General features: G+C 43.2%; 1 protein-coding gene across 1 annotated transcript in view; it reads right to left on the bottom strand.

Moving 5' to 3' along the window:
• Nucleotides 1-22,960, bottom strand: part of LOC141271099 (5-hydroxytryptamine receptor 3A-like) — a 57,175-nt gene that overhangs the window by 1,501 nt on the left and 32,714 nt on the right. Inside the window, exons 6-8 of the mRNA XM_073681201.1 lie at nt 14,722-14,870; nt 10,714-10,924; nt 8,286-8,414 (exon numbers count right to left, since the gene is read on the bottom strand). Coding sequence (XP_073537302.1) covers nt 8,286-8,414; nt 10,714-10,924; nt 14,722-14,870 — 489 coding nt within the window. The remainder of the gene's footprint in view (nt 1-8,285; nt 8,415-10,713; nt 10,925-14,721; nt 14,871-22,960) is intronic.

Genomic DNA, 22,960 nt, shown 5'->3' with positions numbered 1-22,960 from the left:
TTCTCCCATGACAGCACCACCTGAGAGAGGGTATCCGCCCACCAAGGACAGGAACCTACTGAATAAAAAGGCGGTACCTCTCCTCCGCATCAGTTTTTGATTCCTGTCCCTGATGGGAGCCTCACCAGGTGGTACCTCACGTACCTGGATTATGGACGGTGCGGCCTGGAGGCCGTGGAAGCAGCAGATGGTCCCTGTTCCCAGCCCGTCTGGCTGCTGCCCGGGTCTGCGTGTGGGGAGGAGGTGCTGTTTTCCTTTGGATGCCTCCCCGCGTGCGCCGGGGCCTGCGGCCGGGTCTGCGCCTCGCAAAGATGAACTGAGCGCGCCGGCAGGTCTTCCGGGCTGCGCACGTGGGGGTCGCGTCGCACCCTCTGACGGAGCGCGCCGGAAGTCCGGGCTGCTGACGCGCCCTATCACGGAGTGCGCCGGAAACCGGGTCTGCGCATGCGCGGGTGGGAAGCTGTCATCCCGCTGCAAGCGCGCCGGGTGCCGCTGGGCTGCGCACGCGCAGAGGCAGGTGGATCTGCGGGTAGCGCGCCAGCTGGCTAAAATTAAAAAAAAAAAAGAAAAAGAGATGAGCACGCTGCCGGAAGGGGAGGAGCCTAAAGGAGGTGGAGCCCTACTGCTTTTAAGGATGGGGAGCAATCAGGATGGCGGTGTCTGCATCCCCGCCATGATGAATGAGGAACCGCAGTCACCTGGGCAGCAGCTGTCACCGCCACAGGAAGTACAGCAGCAGCCACAGCCATCAAAGCAGCGCAAGCAGCTCAAACAAATGGAACGGGAATCTTCCCATCGACAAAATCACAGCAGTGAGGGGCGTACGAGTTCCGGCAAGACTGGTCAGAAAAGACTTCGTCAGTCCACCTCCGCCAGATGGGAGCCCTCATGTGAACGGCAACCACCGCCTCCGGTACCCTAGTCTGAACGGCAGTGTGGTGAGTGATCTTCGTGAAAGTCTCACCTTGAATAACGTCTCTCTCTCTCTCTCTCTTCCTCCTTCTCCTTTTATTTCTTGGGGCAGGAGGCGAAGAAGTGTAGTGCTAAAAATAAAAACAGGGAGTGTGCTTTATGCAAAATCGGTCTTCCCACCTCCTATGCCAAAAACCTATGCTCAGACTGTATTCAGAAAACCATTGCAGAGGAGTCCCCCAGGTTTTCTTTAGAATTAAAGGATCTAATCCAGACAGAGGTCAGAGAGTCTTTAAGAGGCTTAACCTCACTCAAAAAGAAGAAGCGAAAACTAGTTTCTTCAGAATCAGAGGAATCAGTGGAGTCCCGTTTTACGAGAGAACTGCCTTCCTCCTCTAATCACTCCTCATCGTCATCGGAGTCTTCGGAGGATAATGGGGGGGGCAGACCTTGTTTTTCGGTTGATAATACTGAGAGACTAGTTAAAGCCGTCAGAGGGACTATGGGTATTACCGATACCAAAGTGCCCAGAACCGTCCAGGATGTTATGTTCGGGGGCTTAGACCAAAGGAGGAGACGCTCATTCCCGGTCAATGACAGGATTAAATCTCTGATAGAAAGGGAATGGAAGGGTCAGCTGCCGTCATCCTCCAAGCGGAGGTACCCCTTTGAGGATGAGGATGCGGCTAAATGGGACAAAACCCCTAAGATTGACGTGGCCATTTCAAAATCTTCAAAAAAATCCACTCTGCCCTTTGAGGATTTAGGAGCCTTAAAAGACCCGCTGGATAAAAAAGCGGAGTCCTTCCTTAAGCAAACCTGGGAGTCGTCAGCAGGGGCCCTTAATCCGGCAGTAGCAGCGACCTGCACTGCTAGATCTATGATGATCTGGCTTCAACAATTGGAAGACCAGATCAGGGGGAATGTGTCCAGGGAGAAAATTCTATCAGACCTTCCTCTTGTGCAGGGAGCGGCTGCATTCCTGGCAGATGCATCGGCAGATTCAGTTAGGCTGGCTGCCCGGTCTGCAAACCTCTCTAATGCAGCCCGTAGGGCGCTATGGCTCAAGAGCTGGCCAGGAGATGTGCAGTCAAAGTCTAAACTGTGCTCAATCCCTTGTGAGGGGGACTTCTTGTTCGGCAAAGGTCTAGATGACATCCTAGATAAAGCCGCAGACAAAAAACATGGATTTCCCACGGTGTCTGGTTCCCGATTTAACAGTTCCTTTCGGAAGAGAAAATACAGCCGCAGTAAAGCTCCCAGAGACCAAGGTAGCTGGAAAGACCGAAAGCCGTATAGCAGAGGCTTCATGTTTGGGGGTCCCTCCTCCGAGAATAAGAAAGCCCCTAAGTGACAGTTCCCCCCAGGTGGGAGGAAGATTGTCCCACTTCCTGCCTGCCTGGAAGAAAATTTCATCCAATTCTTGGATCTTAGGGATAATCAGGAGGGGGCTCACACTAGAGTTCAAGAGCAGGCCCAAGAACACTGTCAAAATATCAGCCCCCAGAGGTTTAGTGGAACAGATAGCCTTACAGCAGGAAGTTCTCTCTCTGCTCAGGAAAGGAGTTCTGGTGGAAACACCTGCACCTGAGCAAGGAAGAGGATTCTATTCGACCCTCTTCCTAATAAAGAAGCCGGACGGCTCCTTCAGGACCATTGCGAACTTAAAGAGACTGAACGACCATTTAATCTACAGGCCTTTCAAGATGGAAACAATAAAATCAGCCATAAAGATGTTATTTCCGGACTGTTTTATGTGCGTCCTCGATCTGAAGGACGCCTACTACCACGTCCCGATTTTGCCAGATCATCAACAGTTTCTAAGAGTAGCTGTACAATTCGGCAGGCACGTAAGGCATTTTCAGTTCGCAGCTCTTCCCTTTGGCATTTCCATGGCGCCGAGAGTCTTCACAAAAATCATTCTGGAGGTCACAGCGCACTTGAGGGAAAGAGATATTTTAGTCATCCCTTATCTGGACGACTTCTTAGTAGTGGGCAGATCAAGTCAACTCTGTGCTCTAGCCCTGGCGGACGTCATGGCCAGTCTAAGACGCCTAGGTTGGCTGTTAAATCTGGAGAAGTCAAGGCTGGAACCAAAGAGGGTTCAGTCTTTCCTGGGTCTCATTCTGGACTCGGAAAACCAAACCTGTCTGCTGCCAGAGGAAAAGAAACTGAAGATCAGATCCCTAACATCTCAGATTGTCAGCAATCCGACCATCACCCTGAGGAGTGCAATGTCTCTGTTGGGTACAATGACGTCTTGCATTCCGGCGGTTCAGTGGGCCCAGCACCATTCCAGATGTCTTCAACAGGAGATTCTGGCAGCGGACAGGCGGCTCAAAGGTCGCCTGAATGGGAAAATATCTCTTCCAGATGTTGTGATCAACTCCCTGGACTGGTGGACATCTCCGGTCAACCTATCTTTGGGGGTTCCTTGGACCTTCCAGGTGTCGGATACAATTACAACAGACGCAAGTGCGGAAGGTTGGGGAGCTCACCTAAGGGATCGTTCTGTACAAGGCGTCTGGTCGGACAGCGAGACAAGCCTCTCTTCCAACATGAAAGAGCTGTTGGCAGCCAGAAACGCGCTAAAAGAATTCAGTTCTGTTCTTCAGGGTCCTCACGTCAGGATAATGTCAGACAACAGATCAACAGTCGCCTACATCAATCATCAGGGGGGTACCAGGTCTCTCCCTCTGATGTTAATAGCGGATCAGATCTTCAGGTTTGCCGAGAGTCGGCTGGTTACGCTCTCGGCACTGCATATAAAAGGGGAAGAGAACATAAAGGCCGATTTCTTGAGTCGTCACATCTTGAAACAAGGAGAGTGGGAGTTGAATCCAGCCGTTTTTCAGCAGATTGTGGATCGGTGGGGACAGCCCCAGATAGATCTGTTTGCAAACAGACACAATCGGAAGACCGAAACCTTTTGCTCCCTGAATCCAAAAGAGGGGGCGTTTGCGGTGGACGCGCTGCAGATTCAGTGGGATTTCACTCTAGCTTATGCCTTTCCCCCTTTAGTACTGATCCCTACTATCCTGAGGAAGATCCGAGAGGAACGGGCGAGGGTTATATTGATCGCCCCGTTCTGGCCCAAGAGACCATGGTTCACTTGGATGAAGAGAATGTCCCAAGCAGATCCATGGGTTCTTCCGGACATCCCGGATCTCCTCAGGCAGGGCCCAGTCTGTCATCCCCAAAGAGCGGGCCTGCATTTGACGGCTTGGATTTTGAGAGGTCGCTATTGACGCAAAGGGGGTTTTCTCCAGATCTTGTTACTACCCTTCTAGCAAGTAGAAAGCCGATAACAACTAGAATCTATGGTAGAACCTGGGCTAAGTTCTTGTCTACCTCGGGTCAGTCTGCCAAAGGGAGGGTTCCTATTGAGGCCATACTAGAATTCCTCCAGAAGGGGTTAAACATGGGACTAGCCACCAGTACTCTTAAGGTACAGGTATCTGCTCTGGGGGCACTGTATAATTATGACTTGGCAGCAAATAGATGGATCATTAGATTTATTAAAGCCTGTCATAGATCCAGACCTATTCCTGTTCCAAGAATGCCTCCTTGGGACCTTAATTTAGTTCTGGAAGCATTAACCAAATCTCCCTTCGAGCCCTTAGAGAAGGTTTCAGAAAAAATCTTAACTTTAAAGACTGCGCTATTGGTGGCCCTGACATCAGCTCGTAGAGTCAGTGACTTACACGCACTATCCATTAACCATCCATTCACTCAAGTATGTATGGATAGAGTAATCTTAAGACCAGACCCGGCCTATCTTCCAAAGGTAGCCTCCAAGTTCCATAGGTCGCAAGTAATCACTCTCCCTTCCTTCTATCCTAATCCTAGGGATTCTGAGGAATATAAGCTTCACACCTTAGATGTTAGGAGGGTGTTAGTCCAGTATTTGGAAGTGACAAAAGCCTGGAGAAAGAGTGACGCTTTATTTATATCCTTTCAGGGGGCTAGGAAAGGACTTAAGGTTACAAGGGGGACCATAGCTAGATGGGTCAGGGATACTATTACCTTAGCCTACTCTTCTAGCAATCTGCCGGTTCCTGAGAACCTGAAGGCCCATTCCACCAGAGCGGTAGCTGCTTCCTGGGCTGAGAAGGCGGATGTGCCCATCGACATTATATGTAAGGCGGCAACTTGGTCATCCCCTGCTACATTTTACAAACATTACCGTCTTGACCTTTCCTCTTCTACTGATCTGTCCTTTGGTAGAAGGGTGTTGCAAGCGGTGATCCCTCCCTCTGGTATTTAATCTCTATAAATCTCTCAGGTGGTGCTGTCATGGGAGAAGGGGAAAAGATCCTAGTTACTTACCGGTAACGGGATTTTACAGAGCCCATGACAGCACCCTATTAATTCCCTCCCCTTTATCACTGTGGTGTGCACTTTTTTTAAGGTGTTTAGTACATATGTTGAGGTGGTGGTTATGTATTAACCTGTCTTCGGAGGCCCTCTCATGCTCTGAAACAAAAAACTGATGCGGAGGAGAGGTACCGCCTTTTTATTCAGTAGGTTCCTGTCCTTGGTGGGCGGATACCCTCTCTCAGGTGGTGCTGTCATGGGCTCTGTAAAATCCCGTTACCGGTAAGTAACTAGGATCTTTTCCCAAAAAATTTTGGGGGAAAAGGGAGGTGCGTCTTATGGTCCAAATGTACTGTTTTTGTGATGTGGGGGGAGGCTGTGGCGGCGATGGAGCAGTGTTACCCAGTGGGCGCCGCCATGAATTCACTATGGCCGCGCTAGACATCAGGAGGTGGGTGGTCTCCCGTCCAGATCGCGCACTGCAGTGACGTTACTAAGAGGCAGGGTCGGGGATGACTGTGTGTTGTGCTGTTCTGTGTTGCCCCGGCCCTGCCTCTTAGTAACATCACTGCAGCACGTGATCTGGATGGGAGACCGCCCACCTCCTGATGTCTAGCGCTGCCATAGTGAATTCATGGCTGCACTCACTGGGTAACGCCCCTGCTGCCACAGCCCCCTCCGCAGCCACAGCCGCAGCCCCCAGCCAATGTGACCCCGCTCCCGGCCTATCCAGAATGAGAGGCAAGCATTATAAGGTAGAAGTAAAGTATAAAGTGAAAAAGCACATGTCATTAAACACTGTACCTCTCCTGTGCTGAACTATAACTCCCAGCATGACATAAGAGCTGAAGGACATGCTGAGAGTTATAGTTCTCATCAGAGCAACCACATGACAAATGTGTGGTGAACTATAACTTCCAGCATGGCATAAGAGCTGAAGGACATGCTGGGAGTTATAGTTCTCAGGGCCTACAACTTTTCCCCTATTTTCCACCTCTAAAACCTGTGTGCGTCTTATGGTCCGGTGCATCTTATAGTCCGAAAAATACGGTAAGTCTTGGTCTTCCTTTCCTGGGACAGTCCTGATGGTTCCCAAGATTGCACTTGATACCTTCAAGGTCCTAGCAATTTTGACTGACCTTGTCTTAAAGTAATGCTGGACTGTCATTTTTCTTTACTTAGTTGAGTGGCTCTTGACATATTGTTATTAGAACAGTTGTGGAATAGGATGGGGCTCAGCACTGTATGGACCTGTGTACCAACACTGTCTCTTCAAAACACAGATGGTTGCAAATGCTTTCTGAAGGCATGTGATTCCACAAATAAATGCTTAAAGGGAACATGACAGCTGATACATGCTACCTGATCCACTGGCAGCATTTAACAGACACTAGATGTATGATTTCACCAATATATTTCTGAAATACATAGTTGAAAAGTCGCCGTGGACAGACTGTGCACATTTCAATAAGAACAAGGAAAATCATTTGCATGAACAGGTGTGTGCAAACTTTTGACTGGTATTGTATAATTTATAAAGTCATCATTACCGAGAGACTTTTTAGAGAGGAAAACATTTAATTTATCAGTCAATAATTCTGGACCTAAAAAAGAATTGTGGGTATAAATTTGAACCCTTTTCTGCACCTTAACCTTGAAGTTTCTCAGATTACTTCCACACTTCGGCATACTATTACTTCACAGTGGCAGCGAGGGCTCAAAACCCTTTGTTTTATTTTATCTTGATATTTGGACATTTGTAAGACAGACTAGACTGTCTTCTCTCACTTAGGGTATGTCCACAATAAGCATTTTTTTTTCTGCAGCAAAACCTGATCTCTTGGCAGGAAAGAAGCAGTGTCAAAAATGCAGATTTTGGTGCGTATTTTTGCAGTGTTTTTGCTGCGTTTTTCTAGATTCCAAAGTTCAGCTTTGCTTCCACCACAGAAGCCTGAACACAGGTCACCAATGCAAGACATATATGAAACCATATTAACCAGAATTACAAATTTAACAGTGGGGAGGTGAAATGTTCACCTAAGACACTGGCATAGCATTGAGCTTGTAGGACACGGTTTACTTTCACACTTTGGTCTGCCATTGAGTTGCTTAGGCATTGTTCAATCTCACCCCTTGTTGGCCAATATTTACTTTGTACTCCTTCCTAATTTAATTAAACTGTGCTAATCCAAACTGCCATCTCAGGTGACCAAGACAAGATGGTAAATTTGAAGAAAAAATCCTAATAATCAATGGGTTTCACATACTACTGTGCTTGCTTTTTTTCATTAAAAACACAGCAAAACGTTCACACTAGGGGTTTTTCGCCACCCATTGATTTTAGTGGGTGAAAAACGCTGAAAGAAGTGACATTGTTCTATTGTGCAAAAAAAATGCAAAGCACAAAATACTGAGGACACAGAAACCAAGGTGTGTGCATGAGATTTCTGAAATCTCATAGACTTTGCTGGTACTGTAAAACGCAACTGAAAATTTGCATAAAAAAAACGCCTAGTGTGAACATACCCTTAGAGTGCAGTCAAACGACCATATAAATCGGACCGAGATTTCATTTTCTCCTGGCAGGTGCATTTACATTAAAGCAGCCAGGCACCACTGTAACACTATTTACCTGCAGATTAACCCTTTAGCTGCAGATACATAGAATTTTCTGAGGTGACAGAGTCCTTTTTAGGCCAGTGATTGTCTGCAGATACATGAATGATGGATGTGAGGCCATTGCTGCTGCTGGACTTGTAGGGATCACTGGAACGTCAGCTCTGGTGTGCCAGAGGTTCAGTAGGTTAATCATAGTTTTTTTTTTTCTTGAATATTGTAAAATTAAACACATAATTAAGAAAAAAGTGGAATAATAATACTTGGGGACATCTGACTATTACCAGGCATTTATATTTCATTATTTTAATTTAACATGTTTTTTGTATTGTATGTTTCTTAAAAATCTCAAACTACCCCTTTGAAAAAAGATGCAAATTAACCCCAGGACACCCTTGGAACATCATCTTCCATATCCATATAAAGTATGATTACATTACCTTGATATAATGGCAATGTCCCTCCAGGCGTTTTATCTGACTTTAGAATTTTACTTCCAATGTACATAACGAAGATGGTTTCTATAATCCCAATAGCCATGAGAGTCATTGTACCAATAAAAAATATTACTGCAACAAAACAGAGGGGAACCCTATAAATGCAGTCAACATATATCAGAATAACATTGGGATTTAAGCTGCCCAGACATATAAAAGTTCTGTAGTCAGATTCATGCAGATTTATGAGATCACCAATAACCAATTCATTACAATCAAAGGCCCCGTCAGTGCGAATGTCCTAATACCCTTTTCCAAGGCTTCTGATGTAAGCTCCGATGGAGCCACTGACTGTAGGTTAAAACGCTACATGAACATAGTCTACTGATGAAGGTTCCTCCATTCCTGCCTGTTTAACACTTTGGATGCTGCTGTCAATAACAAAAGCAGCATCTAATTAGTTTACAAAAGGGAAGCCTTCTGGCACTTCCATAACATGTGCTGATAAGATGCCAACAGCAGTATGGGGCTAAAAATGCCCTTACCTCTGCCATGAACAGGGCTTAATAAGCTGCAGAAAAACAAGCAGATTTGCAATGTACCTCTAGAATGGAAAGCCTTTTTTTAATTATGTAGGGTACAGTTGTTGCCAAGGTTACAAGCCATCTCAGAAGTGGCCAGTCTCCTAGGCACATGGAGCGAGCTTCCAAGCTTTTTGCTATACAGCTTACAAGCAGTGCTCCGAAGTTGGCCAGATGGCTAGATTTTAATTACTTATTTTACTGATTTATATAGTGCCACAGCGCACTACAGACATCATCATCCTGCCAGACTCTGTGACCCTGTGCTTCGCTCATTCTGCAGAAGCAAACGTGTCCGCTCAGCTTTGCCACCGGCCCAAACTGTCAATCTTCAGGAGCGCATTGCCTCCTGGCAAGCAGGAAGTTGAGAGGTGGGAGAGTGGTGCGCTCCTGAAGATACAAACAGGAGATAACTCCTTTTAATCTCATAAAGAGGTCCATTGTTAAGGGGTTAAAGAAGTGTCGATGGAAGTGATCACACAAAGGAATGTTTGCCAAATAAATACATTTGTTAATATTTTCTTGTCAACTAATAGAATAGCTATATGAATAACAATAAAAAATATATATATAATTTTTGCATTGGATATAAATATTATTCATTTCTGTTAATATATATTATGTTAATTTATTGTTTTCTTTTTAAATAAATATGCTTCTAAAATGTAACTAATCTGCAAAGACACCAAAATACCTTGTGGACATGCTACAGATTTAAAGGGAACCTGTCATGTAAAAAAACGCTAATAACTTGCAGATATGGGGTTAATCTGCAGGTTGATAGTGTTCTGAAGCCTCATCTATTGTGACTTTTTAAAGAGTCACAAAATTTGGTGCAACTCCTATCCCCCTCTGGTTTATTTTTGAGTGTGCCAGTATTTTGGCACATTTTTTGCACCATTTTGTAAAACAAAAAGTTGCAATTCAGTTCAAGGCAGGAAAAAAAGACTATTTTTGACTTCTGCTCCAAATTCATGAATTCACTATTAAGAAGAATTTGGCAACAAAAACGACAACTAATACTACAAGTCAAAATAAATCCTATGTAGAACAAGACTCAAACACAAAGACTTAGAATACTCATTGTAGATCATAATTGAAATATTTATTCATTTACCATATAAAAAATCCAGGTGTAATTTGCATGATACAGAAACAGAATGAAGAAAGGTGTGCTGCAATACCATAATACAGATATATGCATAATAGGTCAAAAAATGTTTTCTGTCAATGCTAAGAGAATAACGAAACCTCAAGCTAATGTGCAAATGTGTTTCACACCCCTCAGCAAGGTTATAAACAGTATTGTCTCATAATATAAGAGAAAATACAAAGTAAATCACCATATCAGAGTGGTGTGAAGACCAGCACTTCTAAACACAGCATAACAGTGTAAGGCATACATATCTGATAGGCATATAAAACAAGGCTGTGGAGCAAACAAAGGAACAAATCCTATTACCATGCAGGGACATTAAGACATCCTTGAAGTGGTTTTGCATTTGACTTCCTTAGAAGGTGCCACTTGTGAGGAAGCCAAATGTGAAACGTGCTTCAAGGATGCAAATTAATACATATCTAAATGCTCTACAATGAGTATAAGAAGTCTTTGTGTTTGAGTCCTGTTCTATATAGAATTTCTTCTGATATTTAAAGACTCACATTGTTTGCCTACTCAGTTTGGTTAATAACACCACAATACAAAGACAGAAAAGGAAAGTGACTAAAAAATAATGCAAATCATGAATCAGGGCCAAGATTTATATATCCAAAAGCTCCAAAGCTTTACTTGAGAACATACAAAACATTGTGTAAAAATACATAAAGTGTGTTATTAGTTCTTGTCTTACCAATAATAGGGGGATCATCAGAGGATGCAGGCAAGAATTCATTCAGTAGGAGCATGAGGACAGATATTCCCAAGAGCAAAGTGATCTTGAAGTTGATTTTTTCATTGTATGATTTGGGAACGTAGTGACTTAACAGGTCCAGAAGCATCAGAGACAATGATGGTAAGATTAAGGCAAGTACATAAAGACTTGATTCCCTCTCTATGACCACCTGAGGAATTACAAAAATAAAAAGTCTAAATCCGCACTAACCAGTGCTCGAATCTCTATACTGTCCTTAGAATATGTCATCCAGTGGCTGCTGCATAATGTGAGTAAAACTATGGTCCATGGCAATTTAAAGACACTGCCACATAACATGTCATCACACCACTACAAAAGTTATTGTAGTTTAGCAAACACCTGAGACCCATAGAGACTGATGGAGCCTGTTAATGAAAAAAGAAGGTTTTCTGCGCTTAGTACAACGTAATAACAATATAGCCCCAATTACATAACACTGAAGTTTTGTACGCCAATCTTGGGCGTGCAGAATTGAGATGTACCGAATTCATTAAGAGGTGAGCCTTTTATTTTTCAATTATTACACTTTGTAATGTTTTTGAATATATATGAAACCTAGAAAATACTATAAAATACTAGACAGGTGTGGCATTAGGCTGTGTGCCCACGATGCGTTTTTTAAGTGTTTTTGCAGCGGCAATTTTGCTGCAGAAACGCTTAAAAAAACACTTGGTAGAAGGTCTGCCATGTTCCCCAATGATAATCCGCATGTGCTGTGCACATGCTGTGGAAATTTCCGCTGCGGATTATCATTGCGGAAAAATACGCAGCACTATCAATTATTTTGCAGAAGCGCTGCATTTTCGTCGCCATTGACTTGCATTGGAACGCATGGAATCCGCATCACTGGATCTGTACATGCGGAATCCAAGCATTTCAATGTGCGGATGGTACCCAGGTCTAGAGGAGAGGAGACTCTCCTCCGGACCCGGGTACCATAGAACCTGTAAAAAAAAGAATAAAATAAAAAATAAATATTATATTTACCTTCTGACGGCCCCCGGTCTCCTTGTCTTCGCTTGCTGGCAGATCGCGGTGGACTGAAGGACCTGTGCTGACGTCATTTAGTCATGTGATGGCAGGTCCTTCAGTGTACCGCGAGCTGCCGGCAAGCCAAGGCGCATCGGATAAAGACTCCGGGGGCCATCAGAAGGTAAGTATAGATTTATTTTTTACCATTCTTTACGGTCACACTATATAAATCCATGCCGGTTGCATGGATTTATATAGTGTAACCAAGTTGTCAAGCACTTTCCAAGTGATGCTAAAATCGCTTGGAAAGCGCTTGTGGAAATGCATGTGAAGAACGCTTCACTTCCGCTTGTCCCTGGCAGGAAAAACGCATGTACAATCCGCATGTACAATCCGCATGCACAGTCCGCATGTGTTTTTTCTGCCAGGGAGATGCAGAAACGCTCAGGAAAAAATCCTGAGCATTTCTGCATCGTGGGCACATAGCCTTACCCTCAGTCTTTCTCACCTTTCCCAGCCGGCCTGTAGTTAGAGATGAGGTGCCGAAATGACAATGGATGACCATGAAATACTGAATATATATCACTGGGAGACCAAGAAAAGGATATTAAAGGAGTTGTCCACTTTTCTGGACCATTTTTTTAAGTGAATACATGTATTTTGGGCCAATAATTATTTTTGGAATTGGGTTTCCCCAAACATTTTGCACCATTTTGCTTTTATAGGCTCTTGGTTTCCTGCATAGTTAACTTTAAAGGGAATCTGTCATGTCAGTTAACGCTATTAACTTCAGATATGGGGCTAATCTGCAGGTTAATTTATCAGTGTAAAGTCGGCTATCAGTTTTTTTGCAGTGTGTTTTGTTGTTTTTCTTCTGCCACAAAAACGCTGCATTTTACAGTACCAGCAAAGTGAATGAGATTTTAAAAGTCTCGTGCACACACTTGTTTTTTTTTTTTAAATCTGCAGCATGTCAATTCTTTCAGTGTTTTGCAGCCTTTTTCACCCATTCTAATGGATTGGGAAAAAATGCAAGTAAAAATGCATCAAAAACAACGAAAAGGTGTAAAAAAGGCAGGTATTTTACACAGTGTTTTTCCTGCCAACACTCTGCAGTTTTTTCTGCAGCAAAAATAAAACGTGTGAACATACTCTAACAGGAGAGTTTATACCTCTTTGTTCTCTGTCTTTTTCTGAGATCTTCTCAGCTGATTTATGGCCACAGACTATATTAAAGTTGAATGTGCAGAGAAACTAAGGCAGCCCCTGAGGAAGATGGACACGAAACGTGCGTTGGGGTAGAGGGACAGCTGGCTCAGCATACACTTGCCTTCTGGCAGCTCTATTTAAGGCAATGTCTCCATATTGATATTGCTATTTTCCTTTTCAGCACATGCTTAAACACTATTCACTATGTATTGGAAATAAGCTCTTTATTGACTGCATTACAATGACTATTCCCTATAATTCATACATAGCTGCCAGTTTCAGTGTTTGCCTTTTGTCTGTTTACAACTAGGTTGTGTTACCAGTTTGCTAAGCATAACTCACCTTGAAATCTCTCTGAGAAAATACATATTGCCTGTAAATTAAGTATCAGCTGGAGTCCCTCACAGTGTAAGGCTCTTTTTTATTATTGTCCTGTCTTGTTACTTTAGTATTAATTTAGTATTAATTTACCATTTATAAATTTATAACTTTTAATATTGCTGTGGTTGTTTGACTAGAAGATTATTATCATTCTATAAACCAAACCTTTTGATTCACTTATACTCATATGCACAGCAATGTATAGTGTGGACACCTTTTTTGATTATAATTAGCTGTAACTTTACTGAACACTATGACATCACTGTGTGCATTATGCATACTTTCCAACATTAAAAGATAGGAAAGAGGGCCACTTCCAGTAGCTCGCCATGTGCCTGCACGGAATTGCTCCTACTGTAGGTCATAAGTGTTCCTACACAGTATGATGCCCTTTCACTTCCCACCCCTTCTGTTTGAGGCTCTTACAACCCCCTCACACAGTCTGATGGCCTCACAACCCCCTCACACAGTCTGATGTCCTCACAACCCCCCACACAGTCTGATGTCCTCACAATCCCCTCACACAGTCTGATGTCCTCACAATCCCCTCACACAGTCTGATGTCCTCACAATCCCCTTACACAGTATGATGTCCTCACAATCCCCTCACACAGTATGATGTCCTCACAACCCCCCACAAACAGTATGATGTCCTCACAACCCCCCACAGACAGTATGATGTCCTCACAACCCCCCACAGACAGTATGATGTCCTCACAATCCCCTCACACAGTCTGATGTCCTCACAACCCCCACACACAGGCTGATGTCCTCACAACCCCCCCACAGATAGTATGATGACCCTACAGTCCCTCCCCCCACTCAGTATGATGCCCTCCCCACACACACACTGTTTGAAGTCACTACTTGCTTGTGTGTGTTGTCACATCGCTACTCCTCTGTTACTGAGCTGGTCTCTGCTGCCCAGTCAGGTAGCCTGAGAAAGTTATGCAATGTGTGAACTGATGCAGGACAGTTCCCCAAATTTGAGAATGTCCCGCTGGATCTAGGATGGTTGGGAGATATGGCTTTATGTTTGTTCCTTAAGAAAGGCCATATATACAAATTTAAGAGCAAGATAGTCATTAGCTTTGATATTCTGCACTTGCTCCTGCAGATGGTTTGCGTAAAATCAGGTACCATTCCAAATTTAGTTATGGGGCCTCCTAGTTATGTTCCTGGAAGGTTATATTTCCCACAATACAAACATCTGTATCGTGGGAAATACCGCTCATTTCTGCAACTCTTATGTATTTATTTTAGGGTGGACTAAAGGTGTTTATCAAAAACATATTATGTTGTAGGAAACAGTAAGTTGTAGTTTTACTACTGAATCAAGGAAACCTAGTTAAACACATAGATGGGAATAAACAATCTAAATACCGAGAATAAGATCGTTGAGCGGCCATCCTTTGTTTTTTCTTCCATGACTAACTCCAATGGATGCCACTCTCCATTGTCAACAAAGTACTTCAAGCGATCCTTGTCTACTTCTGAAGAATTTCTCAGGGACTTCAAAACAATGCTGTTCTCTAGAAAGAAAACAGTGCAATATAGTCATATGAACTGAGACTGTACTGTATACTGGTATTCCTATTGGAAAGAACTGAAATTAGGTACTGATTATGGGGGATATAAGAAAAGATGATTACCGTATTTTTCGGACTATAAGACACACCGGACCATAAAACGCATCTAGGTTTTAGAAGAGGGAAAAAAAATTTAAGCAAAAAACATGGTCACGATGCACTGTTAAGGGGAAGGGGTTCTGCTGCTGTCACTGTTATAGGGGTAATGTCCCCCAATTCTGTTAATATCCCCCATCTTGGTATATATGGCTCCCTCCTTCCTGTTATACGTGGCCCTCATCCTCATCCTGATATGCATGGCACCCCTCATCCCTATCCTGGTTTGCATGGCACCCCTCATCCCCATCCTGGTATACATGGCACCCCAATCCCCCATCCTGGTATGCATGGCACCCCAATCCCCCATCCTGGTATACATAGCACCCCAATCCCCCATCCTGGTATGCATGACATCCCAATCACTCATCCTGGTATGCATGGCATCCCCTGATCCCCATCCAGGTATGCAAGGCACCCTTCATCCTGGTATGCAAGGCACCCCTCATCCTGGTATGCATGACACCCCTCATCCTGGTATGCATGACACCCCTCATCCTAGTATGTATGGCACCCCTCATCCCTCTTCCTGGTATGCATGGCACCCTTCATCCCTCATCCTGGTATGTATGGCACCCTTCATCCCTCTTCCTGGTATGTATGGCACCCCTTATCCCTCATCCTGGTATGCATGGTACCCTTCATCCCTCTTCCTGGTATGTATGGCACCCCCTCATCCCTCATCCTGGTATGCATGGCACCCATCATCCCTCTTCTTGGTATGTATGGCACCCCTTATCCCTCATCCTGGTATGCATGGCACCCTTCATCCCTCTTACTGGTATGCTTGGCACCCCCTCCATCCTGATATGCATGGCACTCCCTGATCCCCATCACGATGCACACAAAAAAATAAACAATTATACTCACCTCCTCTCTGTTCCTGCGCTGCGTCCTGCTCTGCTGCCGACCCTGATCTCACTGTGTGAGCCGCGCATGGCATGTGCCCTCACACTGTGAGATGCTGTGCCGGAATAGTCACTGCTCCCCACGCCAGGACTGTGTGCGTGGGGAGCAGTGACCATTCACTCACCTTAGTAGCGCGCACCCTGTACCCACTGCCAGCTCCTGCAGCGACTCGGCGGTCATGTGTACCCGTTATTAAAGAGCATGAATATTCACTACTCCCCACACTTCATTAAAGGCATTATCTGGTACTCGGACAGCGCCTTCTCAATCACTCTGTTTTCTCCAAGTAAAATAATAACACTTAGGCCACGGCCCCACTATCAGTATTTGGTTAGTATTCGGTCAGTATTTTTTCTCAGGAATGGGAGCCAGAACGAGGAGTGGGTGATAAATGTAGAATTGGTGACTTGTTTCTATTATACCTTTTCTCTGATTGTTCCTCACCTGATTTTGGCTCCCACTCCTGAGAAAAAATACTGACTGAATACTGACCAAATACAGATAGTGTGGCCGTGGCCTTACACTAACCTGCGTTGCTGGCGCCATTCCAGCGGTGTTGGCACTGGCTATCCCGTTGTTTGCGTGACATTGTTATATCACGCGAACCCTGTGGCCAATTAGCAGTCGCTTTACAGTCTCCTCCTTCGAACGTAACTAACATCCAGAGGGAGCGAGAGCTGCAGCTGCTCTCTCACTTCCTTTTGGATGTCTGATTTGTCCAAAAAAGGGGAGAGTGAAGCGGTGACATTGTTATGTCATGCGAGCTCTGGGAAAGCCATTGCCGACACCACTGGAACAGCGCCAGCAACACAGGTGAGTATAGGTGTTATTATTTTACTTTGGATAAACACAGCGATTGAAAAGGGATTGTCTGAGTAGTGGACAACCCCTTTAAGACTGGAATCATGCATGCTAGTCTTAATGAACAGGTTTGCTGGAATACGATGTGGCTAAATCATTAAGAGAAGCATGCCACTTAAGGAATTAGGCGCATCAGTTAACTACTGTGCGCCACCATCAGAAATGTACTCCAGTCCAGGTACTGGAATACATTTTTGAAGTAAGTTATGCCACTAAAGTGGTATAACGTTTCATGAATTTGACAGGCGGGAGTAGCCACTTCCCATACCTCCCATCCTCCGTCCACCAGGACTGGGGTGTAGGCGCCAAAGGTCACAATATTTTTACACAACCTCTGAATTGCGCAAAACTAATGTGACATATTAATGTGTTTTACGTTTTTCATGCACACATTAATTAATCGGGCCCTTTTGACCTGATTGAGAAAAAATTACCTTTGCTATGATATCCCCCCCATCCCCCCATAGATGTATTATGTATTTATTATGAAAAACAGGGGAACTGGAAAATGGAGGCTGCTTGATATAACAATGTACCAAATATAAGAAGACCATTTGTTTAAAAAAAATGTTAATGACACATTGCTGTGTTCTCGTTGAGTTTTGTTTGTTGGCACTGTTTGCCCGCTTTTAAGAGCATTTCTCTCTTTTTGTTATCTCAGCTTCATGCTCAAACTGCATTTGTTATTTTGCTTTGCATGCTGGAGCACAGACATTTGGCATTTTTTTAATTTTAACTTAAATGCATGCACTTGAGGTTAAAAATCATTTTTTTGCAATTGGGTTTCATTAAAAATGTGGCACCATTTAACTTTTAAAGGCTTTTTGACTCCCTGCAAATTCAACTTTGATGTGGTCTGTGATATTAAATCATCTGAAAAGAGCTCAATAAAAGATGGATAAAAGAGTTACAAACCCTCAAGGCATAACAAAAAGACATACAGTTATATGAAAAAGTTTGGGCACCCCTATTAATCTTAAGCTTATTATTTTATAAAAATTGGTGTTTTTGCAACAGCTATTTCAGTTTGATATATGTAATAACTGTTGGACACAGTAATGTTTCTGCCTTGAAATGAGGTTTATTGTACTAACAGAAAATGTGTAATCTGCATTCAAACAAAATTTGACAGGTGCATAAGTATGGGCACCTCACCAGAAAAGTGACATTAATATTTAGTAGATCCTCCTTTTGCAAAAATAACAGCCTCTAGTCGCTTCCTGTAGCTTTTAATGAGTTCCTGGATCCTGGATGAAGGTATTTTTGACCATTCCTCTTTACAAAACAATTCCAGTTCAGTTAAGTTTGATGGTCGCCGAGCATGGACAGCCCTCTTCAAATGATCCCACAGATGTTCAATGATATTCAGGTCTGGGGACTGGGATGGCCATTCCAGAACATTGTAATTGTTCCTCTACATGAATACCTGAGTAGATTTGGAGCGGTGTTTTGGATCATTGTCTTGCTGAAAGATCCATCCCCTGCGTAACTTCAACTTTATCACTGATTCTTGAACATTATTGTCAAGAATCTGCTGATACCGAGTGGAATCCATGCGTCCCTCAACTTTAACAAGATTCCCAGTGCCGGCATTGGCCACACAGCCCCAAAGCATGATGGAACCTCCACCAAATTTTACTGTGGGTAGCAAGTGTTTTTCTTGGAATGCTGTGTTTTTTTGCTGCCATGCATAACACCTTTTTGTATGACCAAACAACTCAATCTTGGTTTCATCAGTCCACAGGACCTTCTTCCAAAAAGAAATTGGCTTCTCCAAATGTGTTTTGCATACCTCAGCCGACTCTGTTTGTGGCGTGCTTGCAGAAACGGCTTCTTTCGCATCACTCTCCCATACAGCTTCTCCTTGTGCAAAGTGCGTTGTATAGTTGACCGATGCACAGTGACACCATCTGCAGCAAGTTGATGCTGCAGCTCTCTGGAGGTGGTCTGAGGATTGTCCTTGACTGATCTCACTATTCTTCTTCTTCTGCCTTTCTGATGTTTTTCTTGGCCTGCCACTTCTGGCCTTAACAAGAACTGTCCCTGTGTTCTTCCATTTCCTTACTATGTTCCTCACAGTGGAAACTGACAGGTTAAATCTCTGAGACAGCTTTTTGTATCCTTCCCCTGAACAACTATGTTGAATAATCTTTGTTTTCAGATCATTTGACAGTTGTTTTGAGGAGCCCATGATGCCACTCTTCAGAGGAGATTCAAACAGGAGAACAACTTGCAAGTGGCCACTTTAAGTAGCTTTTCTCATGATTGCATACACCTGGCTATGAAGTTCAAAGCTCAATGAGGTTACAAAACCAAAAAAAGTGCTTTAGTAAGTCAGTAAAAAGTAGGTAGGAGTATTTAAAACAAGAAAATGATAAGGGTGCCCATACTTATGCACCTGTCAAATTTAGTTTGAATGCAGATTGCACATTTTCTGTTAGTACAATAAACCTCATTTCAAGGCAGAAACATTGCTGTGTCCAACAGTTATTACATATATCAAACTGAAATAGCTGTTGCAAAAACACCAATTTTTATAAAACATTAAGCTTAAGATTAATAGGGGTGCCCAAACTTTTTCATATAACTGTAAGACATATTAATCAATAGGACTTTTCAAATGAATTTTTTTTTTCACATGAACCTAATTTATACTATGTAATGATAGTGAGCACCATTATTAGGAGTAATAGCAGCATGACACTATTGTATTGTGGATATCAGTAAATATGTATGTGAACTACACCCCATTCCAAATTATTATGCAAATTGTATTTAAGTGTCATAAAGATGTAATTTTTTTGTTTTTCAAATAAACTCATGGATGGTATTATGTCTCTGGCTCTTTACATCACAGAAATCAGTTAGTTTGCCATGTGAGCCCATTTAAATGAAAACTACACATTATTAAAGCGCACCTGTCAGGTATGCCTGTGCTCTGGTGCTCTTAATATGTATTCATGTATTCCTATCTGTGCCTTGTGACAGGTGACTGTGCTTTCAGTGACCTGCCTACTGTTTTAAATATTGCTTGTGTAATTTCTGTTCAAAAGTGAAAATTTACATCCCACAATATGGTCGCCGCGGCCCGCGCATGCGCAGTAGCATCTTTTGGTTGCCGAGAGATGCCACTGCGCACGCGCCATTTTGCTTCAGGAAAAATAATTTGGGTGCAGCAATATGGCCCCCGCCACCAGTGCTTGCGCAGTAGCATTTCTTGAACACCGAGAGATGCTACTGCGCATGCGCCATACACAAGGCACAGATAGGAATACATGAATACATAGTGAGAGCACCAGAGCACATGCATATCATTATAGCAGAAATGAAAATAAAGATGACAGAAGAACCACAGGACGGATTTCATCAAAGGTATCATTTTACTCAGTGTAATGGCGCCCACCTGACAGTGTATGTAGTTTATTAAGCACAATCCTGCTGACACGTGCACTTTAAGCAGGCCACAGGTTTCGAGGAATATGGGAAAGAAAAAGGATCTCTCTGCTGTCAAAAAGCATCACATAGTGCAATACCTTAGACAAGATATGAAAACATTAGATATTTCACGAAAACGTAAGCGTGATCATCGTACTGTCAAGAGATTTGTGGCTGATACAGAGAACAGATGGGTTTTTGCAGATAAAGGCATAATGAGAAAGGTTTCTGCCAGACAAATTCATCGGATTAAGAGAGCAGCTGCTAAAATACCATTACAAAGCTCAAACGGGTATCTGAAGCTGCTGGTACTTTTGGAGTCTCGTGAACCTCAAGAAGTATATCCTTCAGAGTATTACAGTTGTGCATAAAACTACTATTTGGTCACCCCTAAACAGTAGTCACAAGCAGAAACAGTTGCAGTGAGCCCAGACATACAGTACATGAAGACTAATTTCAAAACAGTCTTGTTTACTGATGAGCACTATGCAACCCTGGATGGTTCAGATGGAAGGAGTAGTGGATGGTTGGTGGATGGCCACCATGTCCAAACAAGGCTAGTAAGTCAGCAAAGAGGTGGCGGAGACATGTTTTGGACCGGAATCATGGGGAGAGAGCTGGTAGGCCTCTTTAGGGTCCCTGAAGGTGTGAAAATGACCTAAGCAAAGTAAATAGAGTTCTGACTGACCACTATCTTTCTTAGTATAAAAAGAACATGTAGCAAAACCATCTTCATGCATGACAGTGCACCATCTCATGCTGAAAAGAATACCTCTGAGTCATTGGCTGCCATGGGCATAAAAGGAGAGATACTCATAGTGTGGCCACCATGCTCCCCTAACCTCAACCATATTGAGAACCTTTGGCGTATCCTCAAGCAAAAGATCTCGGAGGGTGGGAGGCAGTTCACATCAAAACAGCAGCTCCGGGAGGCTATTCTGACATCCTGCAAAAAAATTCAAGCAGAAACTCGCAAGTTCAAGGGGTCCTATGTTAACTTAGAACTTGGTCTGTGAAGATGTTTTTGATTGAAAAAGCTTTTGATTTCAGTAAATGTGACCTCATAATGCTGAAAATTCAACAAATAACCATTTTCAGCTCTTTTCAACCTCTGAAATGCTTGGAAACTCCGTCGTGCATAATAATTTGGAACAGTGTATTTTGAGTATTTTTAGTTTTGCAAAAAAATACTGTTATCATTGGGAGGTTGATCCAATAAAATTAGATTTGTATGGTTGAGGAGTTAAACATTATATTGACTCATTTGCATCGACCATTTAGGAAAATCACAGAAAAATAGCTTTTGCATAATAATTTGGAACGCGGTGTAGTTGACCTTTTGGTTTAGCGTTGCTATGATTATTAATTTGGGATATGTCTAGAAAAGTTAAAGAATAAGGATATGTATTAAGGTGTCCTGCAATAGGACTTAAAAGGATGTTGACAGAACCACGGGCTGCATGAATCTGACACTGGCTACAGTATTGGAGCTATGCATTTTTTTTTTTTACCATGAAATGCTGCATTGTTTCAGAGAGAACATACTTGTAAAAGCCAGCTTGGGACTATGTGTCTCTGATGACTAGTCCAAGAGGCAGTTCCCTGGCAGCTTCTGCATGCCTCATTTCTATAGGCCGATAGGTCTTTCCCTATGTGTGTGTATAGGGAGAGACCTGTCAGTCAAGGGGAGTGGGCAGAGAGAATCCACTGAGGACTGGCCTCTTGGACTAGCCAGCTTTTACAAATATTTTCTTTTTAAATATCACAGAGTACAAACGTTTTCAGGCAATGTTCACAAATTGCGTGTTTTCAGCGTTTTTTAATGCGTTTTTTTTTTTAAAGAAAAAATTCTGCTGCGTTTTACAGTACCAGCAAAGTTTATGAGGTTCCAGAAATCTCATGCACATACCTTAATTTGTGTTCAATCAGTATTTTGTGCTTTGCATGTTTTTTTGAAGAGTAGAGCATGTCACTTCAGCATTTTTCACCCATTGGAAGTAAGTGTGAACCTAGTGTGAACATAGCCATCAGGTTTTGCTATGTTTTTGGTGAAAATAAGCAAGTATAGCAGTATGTGAAAGACATTTATTTTTGTGATTTTTACCATCTTGTCTTGGTCACCTGAGATGGCAGTTTGGATAGTACAGTTAAATTCAATTAGTTATGTGTACACACTAAAAACATTGGCTGAGATTGAACAATACCTGTGTTCCATGGACATGTGAAATTGAACAATCACTGAGCAACTCAATGGCAGACCCCCATAGTGTGAAAATAAATAGTGTCCTACAAACTCAATGCACTGCCAGTCAAAAAAAGGTCCAGGCCATTCCGACACGACCAGTGATCTCACAACAGGGGCCTGGTCGCTGCTACGTGTCACACGTAGCGAGATCGCTACTGAGGTCACTGTTGCGTCACAGAATTTGTGACTCAGCAGCAATCTCTCTAGCGATCTCGCTGTGACGGGGCCTTTAGTTAAACTATTCCTGAACAATTCACCTCCCCCCACTGTTACATTTGAAATTTTGGTTAATATGGTTTCACATACGTATTGCATTGGTGACCTGTATTCATGGTTCTGTGGTGGAAACAAAGCTGAACTTTGGGATCCTGAAAAACAGCAAAAACGTACCAAAAAGTGCATCAAAAACAAGGAAAAAAACAAGCAAAATCCAGAACAAACCTTCCTGGCAAGAGATCTGGTTTTGCTGCTGAAAAAAAAAGCTGAA

The sequence above is a fragment of the Phyllobates terribilis genome, unplaced genomic scaffold, assembly GCF_046119375.1.
Source record: "Phyllobates terribilis strain yellow unplaced genomic scaffold, ASM4611937v1 Scaffold_5__5_contigs__length_657084704, whole genome shotgun sequence".
Taxonomy (NCBI): Eukaryota; Metazoa; Chordata; class Amphibia; order Anura; family Dendrobatidae; genus Phyllobates; species Phyllobates terribilis.
This window is presented reverse-complemented; position numbering and strand designations above follow the sequence as displayed.